Source organism: Hesperophylax consimilis, chromosome 4, assembly GCF_061612785.1.
Source record: "Hesperophylax consimilis isolate HC1 chromosome 4, BYU_Hcon_1.0, whole genome shotgun sequence".
Taxonomy (NCBI): Eukaryota; Metazoa; Arthropoda; class Insecta; order Trichoptera; family Limnephilidae; genus Hesperophylax; species Hesperophylax consimilis.
The window spans coordinates 13673828-13693015 of NC_142839.1; the positions used below are offsets into that span (position 1 = coordinate 13673828).

Here is a 19188-nt window from a genome sequence, read left to right on the forward strand (position 1 = left end):
TTTAACTAAGCTTTGGCCTTGAAACCCATTTGAAACCGCCACGCCCACCTCAAAATTCTTATAGAAAACGAATAATATGGCTAAAAGCTCAGATCTCATTGGTTAGAGCAGAAGGATTGGTTTGATCTCTCGCTCTCCACCATAATGACTCGTGTAACAGAAAGAGATGACGGAATTATGTCATTTGACTGTTTTCAAATCATTCTTATTTATACACGCGGGTTGTCATTTGCTGCCGAAATACTGTAATTTCGCGTCGAAAATATTGCGTGTTAAAGTTGTTCGTGATAAAAATACAATATTAGCCAGTATAGTGTTAGCGAGTTACAAGCATATTCATTCTACCTACGTAAGTTCAAGTTTAAAGTGAATTGACAGTTTTTAGGTTAGTCTTCCTCCACAACGTATAAATGTTATTTATTATATCGACCAACTTATTCATGTTATTGATTAGTGTTATCCTGTATTATCTTATTGTTTTGGTGAAATTAAAGATTTTTAAACATATGCAACCATGAGTTCAAAATAGGCAGAAAAATGTCGGAATTCATCATCGTACTGTCGGACAATCATGTTTTGGAAATTTTCTTCAGTGATTTTTTGCAAATTTCTCGTCATTTTGGGTTTCTTCTTCTCCGATTAACAAGTTTCATCTTAAGGAAATAAACTGTAAAAGTTTATTTTCTTAGTCAGATGAACTTTTGCCCGTGAAAAACATTTCGACATTTTTCTGCTTCAAGGACATTTTTATTTTTATAATAGTTTTTTGGGCTAGTGAATGAATAGGGTTGGCCGAGAGCAATTATGTTGTCTATGGTCGCATCTTTTTTTAAATGGCCTTGAGTTTCCTCTACCTTGTCTACTGCTCTGCTCCGCACGGTAGGTACTGTTTGTATGCTGCTTGTATATCTGTGGTTAAGTACTGTATAATCCCGTTACATACAAAAAGCCCGAAGATATCGATCTAGAGAGTGGTATATTTATGGGCGTCCATTTTCGGTGTTTCGGGGGCAAGAAAATAATGTCGAAATAATATTCCCATACATTGGTTTATTTTGACAAGTTTCTTGAACAATGCATTTCAAATATCTTTGTGTTTTGTTTTGAATCATTTATGTTTCGTGTGCAGTAGTGAACTTCGAAATAATTGAAGCCTTAGAATCGGGCAGTGTTAAAGAAGTCACTTTTGTAATTTAAAACAATCGAAATTAAATCATGAGGCGTAAAAGTGATAGAAATAAAGGGAAATCACCTGAAAAAGTCGAAAAGCCTAAACGTGGAAGACCTCCTCGAAGACGGAAGAAGTCCTCATCTTCTTCTCCAGAGAGAGTTTCTGTTGTTGAAGAAGTGGTGCCAGATAGTCAAGATGTAGAAATGCCTGAAGTGCCAATGACTTCTACATCTGTGTTGCCTAGTCCGATCGTTGTAGCTTCGGATGATGAAGATACAGAGCAGGTTTGGCATGTCAAAGCGTCTGAAAATTCTGGGGATGCTGGAGAAAAAATTCAAAAACTTAAAATTTGCCTTTCTCGTCCGTCATCTACACCAGAGAGACCAGATCGATCTCCCCGTGGAAGGAAAAAATTAAATCGTACCTCTCAACTTGAGTTCTCCTCAGAATCTTCGGAAGACAAACGAAAGTCACGGCACCGGTCCAGGAGAGGATCAACCAGAGACTCCAATACAGAGGAATATATATCCAGTGACAATGCTGAAAAGGATGTACCTTGCAAAGAAATTTCTACAGAAAAAAACGATAATTCCGATTCTCCAACTAAGGAAGAAGCTCTGGCAACTCCTCAACATGATGAAAAAGTTCATCAAAATAAGGATAAATTGAAAACTCCCAAAGACGGTGATTCTAAAATACTTGTTGAAGAAGAAAAGATTCCTCAAAAGGATTCGACATCAACCTCATTGCTTGAAAGTAATTCAGAAAATGCATCATCTTCACGAGAAGATGATGCAAATTCTGAAAAGAAAGAGAAGCAAAAAATTTCTTCCCCAGAAGAATCCATTAATGTAGAGTCGAGTCCAGAAATTGTCCATGAGTCTTCGCATGATGAGCCAAAATGTATCAAGGTCTCTAGTAAAGAAGCAATGAAAACTACAACGCCAGAAACTGTTTCAATTAATACAACAGCTAAATTGGAATTATCAAATGTTGAAAATACCAGTAATACTTCAGATGTGACTATTTCAACTGAAGAGTTATCTAACGTAAAAAGTACAATTGAAAATGTCACAACTATTAGTAACTCTTTGAATACCATGTCCCCTGATAATCAGTCTTCACGCGAGCCTGCATCCAAAAAGGAGGAACCTTTTGTTGAAAAGGTGGTCAGTGAATCACCAGAAGTTAAAAAGGTTGATACAAACCTCACTACTGCTAATTCACCGCCCAGCGAGGACATTGAAATGACCAGTAAATCTCCTCAAGTACAGGTGATCGAATCAATTGAACAAAGCACTGTTTCCAATGATAAAAAAGTACCAAAATCTCCCATTCAAACAGAAAAGTCTCCGATTCAAATAGAAAAGTCTCCTATTCTAGTAGAAAAATCTCCAGTTCAAGAAGAAATGTCTTCAATTGAAGCAGGAAAGTCTCTAATTCAAGTAGAAAAGTCTCCAATCCTAGTAGAAAAGTCTCCAATTAAGTTGGAAAAGCCTCCAATTCCAGTAGAAAAGTCTTCAATTCAAGCAGAAAAGTCTTCAATTCAAGCAGAAAAGTCTCCAAAGCAAATCGAAAAGTCTCCAAAGCAAATCGAAAATTCTCCAGAGCAAGTACAAAAGTCACTAGTGCATGTGGAAGATTCATGTATTGAGTCTAGCAAAAAATCTTATGTTGATGTTCCGGTAGTAAAAATGGTGAATGATAATATTAAAAGTAATTTACCCGAGGAAAGAATAGAAAAAGAAACACCTTCTAATACTATGACAGAAGTTATATCTACTGGTAACATAAAGAAGAGGAAATGGGGTTCAAGATCGTCAAAAATTACAAAGGCATCCATAGTAAGCATTTCTACAGATTCTCTAAAGAATCTCATTTCGCATGTAGAACCTGTTAGTGTGGAGGAAGTATTGATGGATATAAAGTTGAAAGAAAAAAATAAATCTGATAAAGTCAGGTCTGTTGAAGATCAACGACAATCCAATGGAAAGTATGGGGCCAATGAGAAGAAAAAAGAAACAAAAGATATTTTAGGAAATTTGTCTCATAGAAAAATTTCTATTGTAAGCGAGGAAATACCCAAAGAACAAAGACCTCCAAGTCCACCGAGGTATAAATCGTCTCCTATTTTATATATAACTAATTTAGTAAGGCCTTTCACCTTACCACAACTGAAGAATCTTTTACAAAGGACTGGAAAACTGACGGAAAATGGTTTTTGGATCGATAAGATTAAATCAAGATGCTTTGTGCAATATCAAACAGAAGAGTAAGTTCTCCTTTAGTTTATTTCTTTAATTCATTGCAAGAAGTGCTTATCGGCCAAGAAAAAATTGTACCTGTTGAACGCCACTGCGGCCTATAGGCACGACCAAAACGGTTTCACGATAACTCGACACAATGACAATTCGCAACACCTTAAAAAAGTTATTAAAAGCGTTAAAAAACTAACATGTAAACCTAACCTACGTAACCTGTTTAACTTACTTTTTGTCACTTCACTTCTTAACCGGTTGTGTGCCTTAAGCGCGTTTACGCGCTCTAGGTAGCCTTGCTCACAAGGCCGGCCATACAAAATGAGCGCATTAACACGCTGTTCTATATGACGATTTTGCTTGTCAAACTCAAGTAATTTGAAAAATCTAAAATATGGAACCCACGGTGACATCTATTAGGATGATGAAGAAATAATTATAATATAACAGTTCACAGATTATATCGACTTTAGAGTGATCTAAATGAAGCTTCTTTTAAAGCTAAAAATTTCGCAGCCTGTCGGTACATCCAAGCAAAATACCTTCCGGCATTTAAAGGGTTAAAAGTTTGTTGTCATTTTGATGAGTTATCTGATCACCAATCAAAACATACTTTCTTTTCATGGGATTTTACGTGGTGAAAAATGTTCATAGCTTACTAAAATAAGTATTTTTCTGTTAGCAAAAAAATAAACAATGAGATTAGAGTTCTTGCTTTTTGTTTCATAAAGAACAGCCATTTAAAAATAATAACAAAGTTAATACTGAATCATTCCCCAACGCACAATTTGTGCAGTTTGTTGTTTTCTTTATTTTTTTATTGTGAAGAAAACTTATTTAGCTTTAGGGAAAATAAAAAAAATAATAAAAAGGAATATTTCTATAAAATGTTTTTTTATAACACGAGAGACAACAAAAACAAGTTGTTGAATTCCGCTGCACGCTTAATACGCAACAAATTATAATAGCACTTGGTTTTTTACAATAAGAAATAACTATTTATCTCGGGGGAGATGGTAAATTTTTTTATTAAACTTCATTTTTTTCAATCAAAGTTAAGTTTGACAGTTAGGAAATATGCATAAATTATTAAAATAACACAAACTAACACCCTAAAAACCTATTTTTTCTTTTTTTCCTTAAACCCCTAAAATAGTTGTTTCCATTTGATATTTAAGTTGAAATCAAGTGTTAATTTGACAAGTTTACCAAAACTTTTCATACTTAATCTTCCTCTTGTGTTGAAGGTCAAGTGTGCAAAATTTCATCAATCTCGGAATAAAACTAGATTTGTATAAAAATCTAATCCACCCGCCACAGACACTCTTCTTTGTACGGTGTATTAACCCTTCAGGCTAATTGGTTAGCTTTTAGGAACAACTCACATGGTCTCAAAGAAATCGTTGTATCCCTCTTCTGTCATGGTTAGAAATATGATCCAAACGGTGTTAGAAAGAGAAAACACCATGCTTTATATTCAAATCTAGAAGTTAACTACAGAAAAAAAATTTATCAAAGGTTCGGAACGCAATTTGAACTTTTTTATGAATTATTGAAACGAGACAAAAGTGAGGTGACAATAATGTTTGTAATACATTTGTCTAATAAAATGCATGGGTTTTCATATATTTTTCATTATCAGTAATTTTTGTTACAAAAAAACCCAAGGTGAGCCGTTACTTTTATTTTATGTTCGCATTCAAAATTTTAATAAATAATTTATTTTTATTTTTATTTATAATAATAACATATGAAAGCTTATTTTATCACCTTTCAAAAGCAGTTTCTAGTTTTCCGATACGTTCAGAAATATTCGATTTATTTGTATTTTATTGCAAAGAAGAAATACTAAAAAAATTACTCACTATAATTAACTATAATACTGTTTTTCATTTACCCTCGTAAATATATAAAGCGATGTGTAAGGTAGGATCAGTGAAAATTTAACTTATTACCACGGTGTTTGCATGGTTAAAACGGCTTTAACCCTTAGGATACGACCAACTACAATAGCAGTTCAGTGAAAACGTGACTACCTTCAGGTGCACTGCAATGTGCAGTCTATAGAGCCAGGTTTTAAAAGTTTTTAACGCATTTCAATATTGTCCATGAAATTTTCTAAGTAAAACTTTGACATTGTAGATGACTGTCAATTATTTCAAATATAATTTTCAATATTATATTTGGCTTCGAGATATTTACAAAATATTAGCCGTCTTCTAAGGGTTAAACCTGCTTAAAGACGGCTTTACCACACCAACATTGAACCGGCGCTAAAAATCTAATTACGACGAATAGTATGTGTATTTATAAAACCTTGATGAAGGTTCAGGTTGTCCAAAACCGGTTAGTTTATACATTTGATGAAGTGTTGTTTAAACAATAAATATTTTTAATAAATGATCGGTTAGTTTATACATTTGATGAAGTGTTGTTTAAACAATAAATATTTTTAATAAATGATTGCTTTTAGACAAGCGATTGAGACCAGACACGCTTTGCACGGTGTCACTTGGCCGACCTCCAATCCAAAAACTCTGAATGTGGACTTTGGATTGGCTTCAGACATGAGGGAAGCTCTCGCTAGTGGTGAAGATGAAATGCCAAGTCACCAAACATGGCCAAAGGAACAATATGTGAGAGATAGTCAAATCAGTGGCAAGGTATACTTCATTTTTTATTTGTTTAATCCTCTATGGATTTTATGACTATGGTCCTGCTGTTGATAGCTCCGTTGTAACCTCTCTGTTTATGAGGAAGAGCTATCAACAGAGCTATAAGCGGTATGGCTTCTTTTCAATTCTAATGTATTGTTTATGATTTCAGGAAAACAATGAAAAGATGTTTGAAAAGAGGACAGTAGTCCGCGAGTGGGATGTTGGTAAAGGAGACGGGGCAGAGCAGCGTGTTGAGAGACCTCCGCGCGGAGTGACCACGGGTGCCCACCATTCCCTTGACCCTCTGGAAAGAGAGAGAGGTAGAAAGAGGAGGTCCAAGAGCCCGTCTCCAGGTACACCTCATACATTCAATACCAAGCATTGTCATTCTAAAGTGCCTTGCAAAATGCACTAGAATTTACTTGTAAGAAATTCAAAATTTCATCTATTTTTGACGATTTCAAAATTATTTTTCATTTTTGTTACAGCTCGCAAATTTAAAAAGAAAGAAGAGGAAGCCCCTTCTAAACTATTAGACGACTTGTTTAAAAAGACAAAAGCTACGCCCTGTATTTATTGGCTGCCGCTAAATGCTGAAACTGTAAGTATAACATAACGAGACTCTCTGTCATGTATTCCACTGCTATTGATTTTGGTTCACCTCCACAACTTGAAAAATAATTTTTTGTTTTTCAAATTTAAACCACTTTTTGGAATAACTTTTCTTTAACCCCTAGAAGCCAGAGCCTAGCATTTGCAGTGTTGACGAATCTTGCCTGTGCACGGTACAAAGCACTGCAATTCCAGTGTTGACCTCATTTACATATTTTTTTTGCATTTGGATGGGTTAGTTAAACACAAATAAATATTTCACATCTATCAAGTATAGTTGTCAACATATCGGCTTTAACAAAAATATCTTTTTATGTGTTAAAAAAAGCTTGCTTTTATCATATATATTGGTGGAATAGAATACCAAGGAAAAATTAATTCTGCAAACCTCAGAAGAAATTAATGACCCAATAATATTATATAAACTACAATATAGTTGTAGACAGGTATTGAATAATTCCTTTTGCATTCAAGTTATAAAGCGTGTCTTTGAATGGCAAAATAAATTCAATTTGTGTTGTACCTGATATGTTTAAATTAATTGGACTCCTGAACTTTTAAGAAAGTCTCTTTGTTGCACAATGTCGATATATTTTACAATTCCCATATATCTACATAAAAAAATAAAATTATATTTAAGATTGAAATTACCTTTCATTATTTGTATTTCCATTTAGAAGATGACTAGATATTGTTAGTTCAATGAATTATGGGCCTAGAATAATAAAGAGTAAGGTTATGAATTCTTCCAGATTCTAGTAAAGGAAGAGCAAAGGCGTAAGCATATGGCGGAACATGAGAGACGAATGGAAGAACTGCGGAGGGCAGCGGAGCAGGACCAGAGAGGGCCTCGCAACCCTCCGCACCATTCTTCAGCCCACAGACACCGATAAATGGATGAACTGCTCCTCATTTCTTCTTCCCTTGATGGTGGATACACTTGGGCGACCTTTCATAGGCGAGTTTTGCTCACTATGGTCGGTTTCTTAAGTTCCTTTCACATTTTTAATGTTTACAGACATTTTTTTATTTTTCCCTTTAACCTAGCGTCAGTCCATCATTATCAATTTTGACATTCCAAGCTATTTTGGATAACCGACAATCAATCTAAGAAATTTGTTTCCTTCCCTAGAACCATTCTCAAAACATAAGATAACCAAAGCTTCACTAATATAAGTTGTTAATCTCAGTCTTACTAACATTGATTCCAGTAGTTCTTTTCATATCTTGGAAGAACTCTTAATAAAGCAAATATCCTCCTGAACTACAGGCCCACCGAGACATAACATTCATTTCACACACTTCGTTATCTTAGGGTAGGTAGTGAAATGATTTTCCTCCTTACACTCATGCGCCTTTGGACACTATCGGCGTTTTCCCATCATCAGCTCCTGACATCATCTTCCCGCTGTATTTGTTTTCAGGAATCCTCCATTTACATTATGATGGTTCTTATAGTTGCTATGTTAGTTGTAAGTTTTAAATTTTCAATTCAGTTTAGATATTTGATAGATTTCAGATTGAATCCTTTCTGCTTGGATTTTTATTCTTCTTTCATGTTTTGAAATGACAGACTAATGAAACATTTTGTTATTTATTTTCTTAAATAATGAATGACTATATTCCATCAGGCCTTGGTTGGCCTAGGAGAGAAAGTGCAGCCATGTTGGTAAAGGGGTATGCGGCAGGAAGAGCCACCCATGTTTCTTCAGTTGACGCTGGCTGCTTTCTTATTATACCCAACCCTGAAACTGACTACAAGGAGAGCCATTTGTGTTTTGGCTAAAATGTTATCTGAATCATCACAAAAAAATCTACACTAATTTCATCCTGCATCACGGAACATGGCACAAACTCGCTGAAGAGAGACTGGAAGATATAACTCTGTAAATACCAGATGATGGAGAAAGATTCATCATGAATGAATACGGATAGCAAAAGAGAAATCACGAGCCCACCATCGCCATCGGTCAAGGACATCAGAATAGACACTTCCAAGGATTACACCAAAGCAGGAGGATCTTAACCTTTTCTACACCGGCTCTTTAACCACCTACGTGTTTTAAGAGAACTTTATGGATCAAATGAAACATTCGCGTATGGGGATAGCCGCCCATGGATCACATATGCAACAGCCACGTAGATAAGGTTAATAATTTATACGTTTACAACATAATGTGTCACCGAGAAAGTTGAATTTATCTAATAAAACGAATTTGAGTTTAAATATTGGAATTTCTTTTTATTTATTCTTTTCATATACATGATCAACAATTGGGTTAGAATGTGCTGTTCTTATGTGCCGCTTCAAGTCATATGCCCTAGTGTATGTCTTGGGGCATATGTGACACTGAGTTTCTCCGTTGTGAGACTTCCTGTGGTGAGTTAAGGAGTGGGGATGCGTGAAAACTTTATCGCAAATGTTACAACTTAATACCTTGATTAAATTTTCAGAATTCAGATTTACGATTTTTGTATCAAATTGAAATGTCCGCATTTCTTTGATTGGGCTTATTCCTGTACTAAGTGTAACAAGATTTAGATTTCCCGCTATATCATTTTGTGTAGAAAGCAGTCCATTCCAGTCCAGTAAACCTAAATAAAGAAGTGAACACATTAACGAGATTGTTTAAGCAGGCATGTAGATTTGTTGCTTCAAAATGAGTTGGAATGAATGGTTCTCGCTTATTCTGCTGACTTTTACAAAACGAGTGCAATGTTTACTTGCTTACGGACTACCAAACTGATTAAAGCCTGGAATTATGAAAACTCCTTTCTATACATAGGCATAGTAGGTCTTTTAGGCCAACACTGAAATTTTCTCCATCCGAATTACAACCTCATACCTACTGTCAGTTGCTAAAAATAAAAATGTTTTCAATGTGTAAAAATGTGTATTAACGCTTATGATAAATATATTTGAATAGAAGGCACTTAAATCACAAGAGTAATGCATTGTTAGTACTAGACTACTACCAGTAGTAGTTACTAGGCATTGTTCCCCAAAGATGGCTTGGCTATTTTGGGTGGAATGTCGGGGGCAGTCTGATCCTGATGTATTTTCATAAGGTGACTGCGCATATCGTAAGAGCGAGAGAAAGACCGGCGGCAAACTGGACATTGAGTTTTCCCCGTGTGCGAGTCCTTGTGAAGAGTTAGTGAAGTAGGATGCTTGAAGCCTTTGCAGCAAACGTGGCAACGGAATTTTACCAGAGCTCCATCTGTAAATCAGGAATGGAGGTTCAGCCCTTTCATTATCTGGGAGGACGTCTTCTGGATTGACTTTGGATTAGAATGGAAGTAAAGGAAACATCGGGGGCTGATATTATTAAGAGGTATTTATTCCGTGAACAAGATGTTGATGAACCTTCAGGTCATGCACCCTGCTCAGCACTTTGGAGCACAGATTGCACCTTGTGGCACCCATATGAGTTTTTAAATGTTGCCTCAAGCTAAGCGGGTGCTTAAATGATTTGGTGCATTTGTCACAAGTGTGTGGTTTTAAATCTTCTAAATCCTGGTTGCAAGAATTATCAACTTTAATTTCAGTAATCGTAATGGCGTCCGCACCTGCGAGTTAAACAAATTGTAAAATACAATAAACAATGGTAGTGTGCAAAAAACAATCCTTATGGCAAGGTCATTAAAACAACAAAGGCAAAAATGGATTGGATTTCTTATTACATTACTGACATTCACAAATCAAAAAAATATATATTTCATCAATAATGATCTGTTAGATGCTGGTCAAAATCGATTATCAATTTCATTCCATGTGGCCCATCTGTTGATTGAAATATTTATTATATCATTATGGAGGCCCTCCAGCGCCATCTATATAAATAAATATGTGAATGTTCGTTTGTTCAAAATCTTTTATCTCCGACAGTTCTTCACCGATTGCTTTGAAATTTTGACACAAAGTTGCACTCGAATACATGTGTGTTTTTATATATACCCAAATTATACAGATGTCACCTGTGACAGGTAAAAACATGTTTTAAAAAAAAAAAACGGCTATCTGTTGGACGTAAAATCGACACCAGCTATTGCTTCTCTATCTGCACAGACAGACTGAGCCACAGCAACACGTGGCGGGGTATCGCTAGTTTATCATAATTTTGTAAAACATCTGATTATAGATTGCTATCATTGCAACTTGAACATAATCGATGCAACTGTGTTCACATTGTTTTCATAAAATATATATAAATTATAAAAATTTCTTAGAAACAATGGGCGAAGATATTAGGTTTTTATAAAGACATTGCCCGATGTAAGTTAATTACTAATTTATGTTTAAAAATCTTTTATTTATTTATTTATTGTTCTTCTCAACACATGCTAATTTACAGAGATTGATACATTATACAACAGAACTTGTTTATAAATAAATATTTTTTTATGAATTGAATAATATTATTGAATATATAAAAGAAAAATATAAAATGTACATTGTCCTCCACACTAAGAGTTCATTTGTTTTGGTAGAGTACCTTGTAAGTGGCATTGTCTATTTAAGTCTCCGCTACCTAGTGCACTCGGTAGTTAGCTCACAAGAGTAACCTTCGATTGAGATATTAAAAACATAAATTAAAGTTTTTTTATCAGAAAACAATAGTTACCCTGAGTTGTATCCTTTAATGCTGAATCTACTCCGATATCTTGTGGATTATCTAAAATTAAACAAAGTCGATTACAGATCAAATAACAATTGATAACACGAAATGATAATATGTTGATTATTAAAATCCATATTCTCGGGAAAAATAATAATCTGATTAGTAACAGAATCACCCAAAGGTATTATACTTATATTCTATTATCTTTGGAATCACCTGATGTAGCCAATGTAAGTGCAAGTAATTTCTTGGAACATGTATAAAATCATTTCTGGAAACCAGTGAGACCTCTGTCAATTCAATGCACAATGCAACAATGTACCTGTAATGACAAACAAGATATAGGAGGCTTCTAACAAACAGAAGTAACTTACCGATATTTGTAGGGTTGCAGTCTGGAGCTTTGAGGTCATTTAAGAGATTAGTAGTTTGAAAAACTTCAGAATCACATATTTCGATTTCTTCAGGAAATGAAACAACTGAATTATTTGGAATGTTACTCTCAATTAGTTGGATGTTGGGTTCTTCCAAATTTTCAACTGATTCTAATTTGAAGTTCTCTGAATTAACAGCGTCTATTGAAACAATGCCTATGTCAGGATTGTGCTCTAAAGTATTAACATCCAGATCAGGATGTCGTTTCAGAGAAAGCTTTCGTTTCTTTGCTTGAAATATTGTATTCGAAATATCATTTTCACTTGAATCGTTCTGTTCTCTTATTTCCAACTCATTTATACCTTCATTGTTTTTATCATCAGTGCCGTCTGTCAATCCTTGAACTTCTAATAGTTCTGCGGTAGTTAGAAATGAAGCTAACTGTTCTTGGACAATATTGACTTCACCATGATACATGAAATTTATAATGGCCCATAGATCTTCGTATCGGACATTTCTAAAGATGATCACTGGATGTTGGCAAGGATTTTCTTTAAATATATCCTTGAAGTATGTACTGCAGGCAGACAGCAGCATTTTGTGTGCTCTAATCTTCTTTCCTTCACAACATAAGGTCACATCTACTAAATCTTCCTGGCATCGTAAGGCATCAAATGCATTCGTCACATGCCTTAAATAATTATTCCATCTCAAAGAGAATTGTTGTCTCGACATGATTTTAACTTCTACAAATACAATAAGAAAATAAACACAAAACAATCAAAGTTCGACCGGACCGTATCAATTTTTTAAGCCGCAAAGTATTATATTTTATCGAAGATGAAACTTCAAACTTCACGACGTTTCTTGGTTTCTTCTTCTCTTTTTTAATGGCTTCGCGCCACAACAAGAAACTGTCAAAATAAAAGCTTTATTTTTGTCTATGGTTTGGGTAGAAAAACAGCATAGACCAAATACAGTGGTTCTATTCACACAGAGCGATTTTAGTTGATCAAGTCGGAATTGAATGACACTTGAAAGCTAATCGACAAGTGGGAATAGCCTTTCAACAGAGTTGAACAAGTTTTTAGCTGAACGACGAAAGTTGAAAGCCCGTCTACTTTTGTTGTTCAAGTATTAGTCATTGTTCGATTTTCCCGCCGAATCGAAACGTATGAACATACGTTTCAAGTCGATTTTTAGTTCCCTGCGGTCGAAAGTAGACGTCCCTATTGAGTGATTTATTTATGTGTATCTTGTTCCTAACATCATGGCATCTACTTCAATGGAAAAATGTATTAAGTGGTCGGATGATACGATGTTTTCTTTGGGATCAGAAGCAAAAAGTTTACAAAAATTGCCCTTGACACTGCAATTAATAATATTATTTTTAAAATGTTCTTGTAATATAGTAGTTATTATAATTAAATACGTCTCTGAACGAACACTTCTTTTAAAAACAATGTTATCCGAGTTTTTGGAACTTGGAACTAATTATATCCTTATAATCCATTTTTTAGCCCACATACGAAGTTTTTTTGCGCTTTTTCATATTCTAAAGTTCGTTCCGTAAATGATCCGAAATCAAATGGACGTACGCAGCGATAACTTCACTTAACGCCATCTTGACTAAGAAAATCGGTTCGAGTTAGATTGAAACGTCTGAATGATATGAGGTTCAATTTTTGTCATTCAATAAAAGTCGTTCCACTTAAATCGCTCTGTGTGACTTGGTATTGGAAGGACAGTGCATTAGTACGTTTTGTATAAATGGTATTGAGGCCAAATCTATTGTGAGGGGAATTCGCCTGGCAGCCATCTTGTATGACTAAATTTTGAATTGATTTGTATGCAAAGTGGTTCATAATGAACAATTATTTTTTTGTTAATGAAGTGACAACGGATTCTGATTTTTATGAGGTATTTGATGATATAAGAAATGGGATACGTCATTAAAAAATTAAGTGTTTTTGGAATTTTCCATGCGTATCCCCCCTTACCCCGCGGCTTTAAATTGTTCTTGATTTGCTTCTTCAAGAGCTTTTTAAGTTCATGGAGAACAAGGACCTAAAATACTTTTTAGGTATTTTTATTTTTTATTGTTATTAAGTTTAATTTGTAGAACTCCATTTTATTTTTTTATATATACAATAATATTATTATTGGGTTTATAAAAACAGTTTATTTTTAAACAAGTTCTGCTGTGTAATTATTATTACGCGTGACAGCTGTTTCGCCCTCTAAAGGCATTATCAAACTGTCAGTTTGATAATGCCTTTAGAGTGCAGTGTTTATGCATGCGTAATAATAATTACACAGCAGAACTTGTTTAAAAATAAACTGTTTTTATAAACCCAATAATACTTTTTAGGTCATGATAGGGAAGTCGGAGGTGGCTTAAAAATGGAAAATTACTTTTTTTCCACAATGTCGAGCGCAGCTTTGGCTTTTATCGATAAAAAATATTTTTTGAATAAGAAAACGTCCTCAGACCATCGTCATATCGTGCGAAATTAAAAAATATATTTTAGAGCGATCAGGAAAAATAAGGGGTCTCCGCTTTACTTTTACGAGTTCGTAATGACGTTGAAGTAGCCTACAATTTCTTGATATAACACAAACATCGTGCTGTGGTAGGTACTAGATACACGAAACTATGGATCATAAAATTATAAACATTTCGTGATCGATACAAATTTATTCGAATGAATTAGGATTTTTTACAAAAGCTCCGTTTCTCACGGGGAACCCGCCAGAAAATGATGCATTTGCAGAATGTGGAAGAGAAGGAAAACTTTAATTTGATATTTTAAAATCACTAACATGTATACATTATTAATTTAGGAATCACTACTCAGTATCATAAAAAATCAATTGATTTTTACTGTCCAAAATTTCAGACATTATTTGTTTGAAATCGATTAAAATCTGTTAGCTTCAAAAGATGCTCGATGCCTAAGCTAACTACATATTTACAGTGAATTAACCAAATGATGATAACCGAAAAGGGCGAAGAAACTAATATTTTCCGAGAATTAATATCAGCGAGTCACATTTCAAAACATTATAATTTTGGGATCAAATTTTATCCAGTTATATCCATCGCCCCCATCGCTTATTACTCAAACAAAGATCTTCATAAAAAATTAAATTCACTTTGTGGCGTCAACAAATAACTTTATTATATTTTTATCCTGACGAAGAAACCATTGGTTTAGAAAAGTGTCGATTATTTTGATTAAATAGTGGTGTATACAAAGATATTTATATTATTTAGATAAAAATGTGAGTGGTTTATTTATGTGATAACCACAGACATTTTTGACATCTGACACTATGTCTGACACAATCTGACAGTTCTTAAACAAAAACAATTTAAAACCAATTCTTTGAAGATCTTCGTGAAAAAGAGTAATTCTCTCATTATTTGTAAATAATCTGCACATTTTTTGTTTGGAAATAAGTTATTTAAATATAGCAGGTTGTTTCAAATGCAAACAACGTTTTGAAAACTTAAAACATTCAAACCTTTCAATCGATATATTGAGGAGTGATCATATAAACAGCTGGTATTACTAATTTTCTTTTATTCAATGATTTTTCCTTTGTTTTTTCCTCTGAATTCGTTGGCTTCGAGGCCATTGATGGCTCACTCCTTATTGTATATAAGCTACGTTTCCACAATATCAGATCATTAAAGTGATTTGTATGTGAAATGTAAGAATATCAATTCATATAAAAACAACAAATTATTATGATTTAGTAAAAATTCTTTTTTTAATGAGTTTCTACACACTTTTCTCATCTAGAAAGTGCATTTTTATTCAATTCCCAGAGTTTGGCGTGATCTGCATTTCACCCATGATTTCCTATGAAAACACTTATTTTATCAATTAAATTTATTAAACTTGTCGAATTCCGCTGCACGATTAATATGCAAAAAATATATAAATAGTATAATAATAATAAATAATGTAAATGGTTTCAACTTAATTTCTACAAGAAATGACTAATTATTAGGTGAGAGATGGTAAAAGATGTATTTAAGTTCCATTTTTCTCAATCAAAGTTAAGTTCTCAGGTATACGCATAAATTGTTAAAATAACCCTAATCAAACCCTAAAAACCTATTTTGTGCATATGCGACTTAAACCCCCGACTTTAATAGTTGTGTCCATTTGAAATTTAAGTTGAAATCAAGTGTTGTTATTTTAAAGAGCCTTTGCATGCAGCGGAATTCGACAAGTTTACTTAAAAATTTTTAGGTCAATTTATCATTTCCTTAACCACTATTTAGGCACAGATTATGGAAATTACACTGTTTTTCAACAGTTACTACAATTAACAACTATTTACATGCACAAAATATGTTATTAGGTTCGTTTTGGGTTAATTAAGCAATTTATGCATATTTAGGTCAACCAAACATTCGCAACACTTAATGCAAATAATTTCCTAAGTGGCGGCAAAGGAATCGTTTTATATTATGAATTTTGAACTTTGATCGAATAAAAATGTAGTTATAATGCATCTTTTACCATCTATCCCGACGTAAATCATTGTTTCTTGTAGTAATTAAGTGTAAATGAAGTGAAATTTTTATAATCTGTCCCCATTAAAATTGCTGGGGTTAGGAAAATATATACCAATTTTTATTTAACTTTTTTGTTCTTACCATGCTAATATTGAGATTGCCATTTTTTTTTTAAATTTTGCTCAAAGGATTCAAGAAATAGGAGGATATAAAAATCAACAATAATTGGAAATACATATATAGCAAGATGAGGCAAGGGGATGGAAGGTACTTTTGGTAGTTTTTTTGTAGTTGTCTATGTATAGCAGCCGCTATCAGTACATTGTGCCTGTTGACTGTTGTTTTGTAAATCCAATGTTTATAAGTTGCTATCGTATTTCGGTATAATATGTAGTATGACGTAATGAATATTTTCGTATCATGGGGAAGATGATTTACTGTTTTATAATTTTTTTTCTAGTAAGATGAACGAAGAAATAGATGATGCCGGGTCATTTCTGCAAGATTTCACAGCCGTGTCTGACTGGGAAATATTGATCTTGAGAATTGAGGAGTTAATAGTGGAATGGAAATTAACCAACACAGTGAAGGAGGCCCCTCTCCGTAATAATGATTTCCGTAACTCTACATGGGATCTTTCCCAAGAAACTATTGACTTTGGAAGCTACACCATTATTGTCAAAAGATACAAAATGATAAAGAATGAAAAATCAATAGATGTTTTAGAAGATTCAAGCAAGTATTGTCAAGCAATGTCTGACCTTGTCACCTTTGAAAATGACTTCGATAAGCTAAGAAATGCAAATAATCACATACCACTGGTCAGCACTTGGTACGGTTTGAGAGATTTTGTCGTGATAACTTGTGACCCTCGCCGTAATATAAAGGAGTGCGAGATCAAGCTTCTGCTAAGCTCAGTGCATATTGCCATTAACAACACTAACTGTGAAGTGCCCATATTCATTCAGTGTCTGGAATTGTGGCAACAGTTCTTCCTTGGTGTTTGCGAGTCTAAGGATTTATGCGTAACTTTTAACTCCATTCATCTCCAAAAATTACCTGGTCATTGCCACTACTTGATCGGGCTTTTGGATCTTTTTAAAGGAAAGATCGCATCCACGGTTGCGTTAGAAACTGTGAACATATCTGCAATGTTTACGTATGCGCTTCATGATTTTGCAACTTCCGCTTGGATGCAGGAACCGCCAGATTTTGATTTTCTGCAAGGAAAGACTGTAGGAATGGATGACTATTCCTCTTTGCCATTTGGAGCAATCTTGGACCCGATAAAGAACTTATATTTGAATGTGTCTTGGCTTAAATTGCTAGAGGATTCTGTTGTGGATTCGCAAAGTTATTCAGACTTTGATCCCCTATCGGCACCATTTTGGTCACTAAGTATCGAGTTGGTAGAGGAACTACCCGCCCTTCTTTACAAGTATTATGATCACTTTATTCGTCTGAATAAAAATAAATTAACATTGAAGAGGTTCTTGGATGATGCTTCCGCAGTAGAATCGGTAATTGGAAATTCTAAGTTCCCCATCATTAAATCATCGGGAAACTATGATAAAACTGCCGGAGAACCGTGTCTCAAGGACAGTAGATATTACAATTCTATTCCTTACGAGACAATGAAAACCATTTTGAAATATTTATTTTTGGAAGAGAAACAAGAAGCTGACTTAATATCTGTAAGTAAAATGTAGATTTTAAATAGTGCCAACATATGTTAGTTACGTCCGCAGAAACTAGAAGCGCTTAAGATATATCTTTAAAATTACAATATCTTTAAATTTAATTCCATATTATTGTCCTCATTCTTATATAAATTTTATTTCATTTTTCTTTCTCCATTTTTATTTTTATTATTCTCATTTATATGATTAAAATTATTTATTTACAAAAAACCTTCTGTTAACTTCAAAGAATATATTATGTATTACTGTGTTTAACCTTATTATATATCCTACTTCTGTCTCGACGTATGAATATTTCAGACAGGCACGGAACACTCAATTATAATTATTAAATTTTATCAAGAACAAAAATAAAAATAAGTAATATAATGATTGTGTTTGCAGGCGGACAAAGCGAACCCATTTGTTCTAGGCGGGGATGCCCTGAAGGCGAGCCGCAGTCGCGACCTGCCGTGGCGCGTGGCAGTGTTGAGTGCGCACGTGTCGCAGGTGATGGGGGACGCCAACGCTGTGGCGCACATCTGGTATGAGTTCAGCCAGGAGATGCGCTGCAGATGGGATCAGTCCATGAATATTGAAGGGTATGTTACATTCATTTATAGTGTTATTTATTGTTTAATAGATTTCATATTATGATTATCCTCACTAAAGTTTCACATCTTTCTCCATCATCGGAGGTTGCTGAATATTAGACTATTTTATGTCCGGGTTAAATCTTCCCCATAGGAAAAACTAAACCCTTCCACACACTTTTCCACAAATGATCAAAATTCAAAAAAATATTTATTGCACAAAAAGAGTACAAAGGGTATAGCTTATAGGTTACATCCTATTTCTTTCAGCTAACCCAACAAATACACATTATATTACATAACCCAACAATTACATGTTAACAAATGTATGTAAATAAAAAATAAAAAACAGAGTTATTTTATTTATGTAAGGTATTCATTTAAGGTGTAGTGACATTTGTTTAAAAGAAATGTTTTTAGTGTTGATTTAATTTTAAGCATGTCGGTTATTTGTTTGATGCTACGTGGAAGGTTGTTATATACTTTAATGGCCATGTAGTGTGGTCCTTTTTGAAATATAGTTTTGTTTGCTTTTGGGATTAATAAGTTTTCTGTGAACCTTGTAGCGTGTTTATGTGTTGAGTTTTTTTGTGGGAATTTTTCTGGAGATGATCGAACTAACAGGCATAACTCCATCATATATATGTCCGTCACTGTCAGAAGTTTGAGATTTTTAAAAATTGGTCT

At 34.1% G+C, this 19188-nt stretch overlaps 4 protein-coding genes across 12 annotated transcripts in view; 3 read left to right on the forward strand and 1 right to left on the reverse strand.

Moving 5' to 3' along the window:
• LOC149424230 (mitochondrial import inner membrane translocase subunit Tim21) overlaps positions 1–19188 on the forward strand; it is a 586526-nt gene that overhangs the window by 46239 nt on the left and 521099 nt on the right. The gene's annotated exons all lie outside the window — the stretch shown is intronic.
• LOC149424232 (uncharacterized) lies at positions 992–8929 on the forward strand. 4 transcript variants are annotated; one of them, XR_016305778.1, is made up of 6 exons: positions 992–3443; positions 5903–6092; positions 6256–6439; positions 6575–6687; positions 7451–7675; positions 8330–8929. XR_016305778.1 is itself a non-coding variant. In XM_089651381.1 (5 exons), the coding sequence occupies exons 1-5, from the start codon at positions 1216–1218 to the stop codon at positions 7589–7591; spliced, it is 2856 nt and encodes a 951-aa protein (XP_089507507.1). In that variant the 5' UTR covers positions 992–1215; the 3' UTR covers positions 7592–8929. The 4 variants fall into 4 exon arrangements, 2 of the variants coding, with proteins under 2 accessions (XP_089507507.1, XP_089507508.1); XR_016305779.1 differs by having other exon boundaries at positions 7451–7656; XM_089651381.1 differs by having other exon boundaries at positions 7451–8929.
• On the reverse strand, positions 8920–12548 carry LOC149424233 (zinc finger and BTB domain-containing protein 8A-like). 4 transcript variants are annotated; one of them, XM_089651383.1, is made up of 3 exons: positions 11695–12548; positions 11324–11374; positions 8920–9293 (listed from the first exon to the last, which is right to left on the reverse strand). In XM_089651383.1, exons 1-3 carry the CDS (start codon positions 12428–12430, stop codon positions 8941–8943), a joined length of 1140 nt encoding a protein of 379 aa, XP_089507509.1. In that variant the 5' UTR covers positions 12431–12548; the 3' UTR covers positions 8920–8940. The 4 variants fall into 4 exon arrangements, with proteins under 4 accessions (XP_089507509.1, XP_089507510.1, XP_089507512.1 ...); XM_089651386.1 differs by having other exon boundaries at positions 9151–9919; XM_089651385.1 differs by lacking the exon at positions 8920–9293 and adding an exon at positions 9777–10268.
• The window catches only part of Rab3GAP1 (RAB3 GTPase activating protein subunit 1), a 61897-nt gene continuing 57716 nt past the window's right edge, over positions 15008–19188 (forward strand). Inside the window, exons 1-4 of one of the 3 annotated variants that reach the window (XM_089651387.1) lie at positions 15040–15264; positions 16418–16496; positions 16690–17923; positions 18314–18510. In XM_089651387.1, the coding sequence (XP_089507513.1) occupies positions 16477–16496; positions 16690–17923; positions 18314–18510 (1451 nt within the window). In that variant the 5' untranslated portion in view covers positions 15040–15264; positions 16418–16476. Of the gene's footprint in view, positions 15265–16417; positions 16497–16689; positions 17924–18313; positions 18511–19188 lie in introns of all 3 variants that reach the window. The other 2 variants (XM_089651388.1, XM_089651389.1) reach the window with 2 other exon arrangements.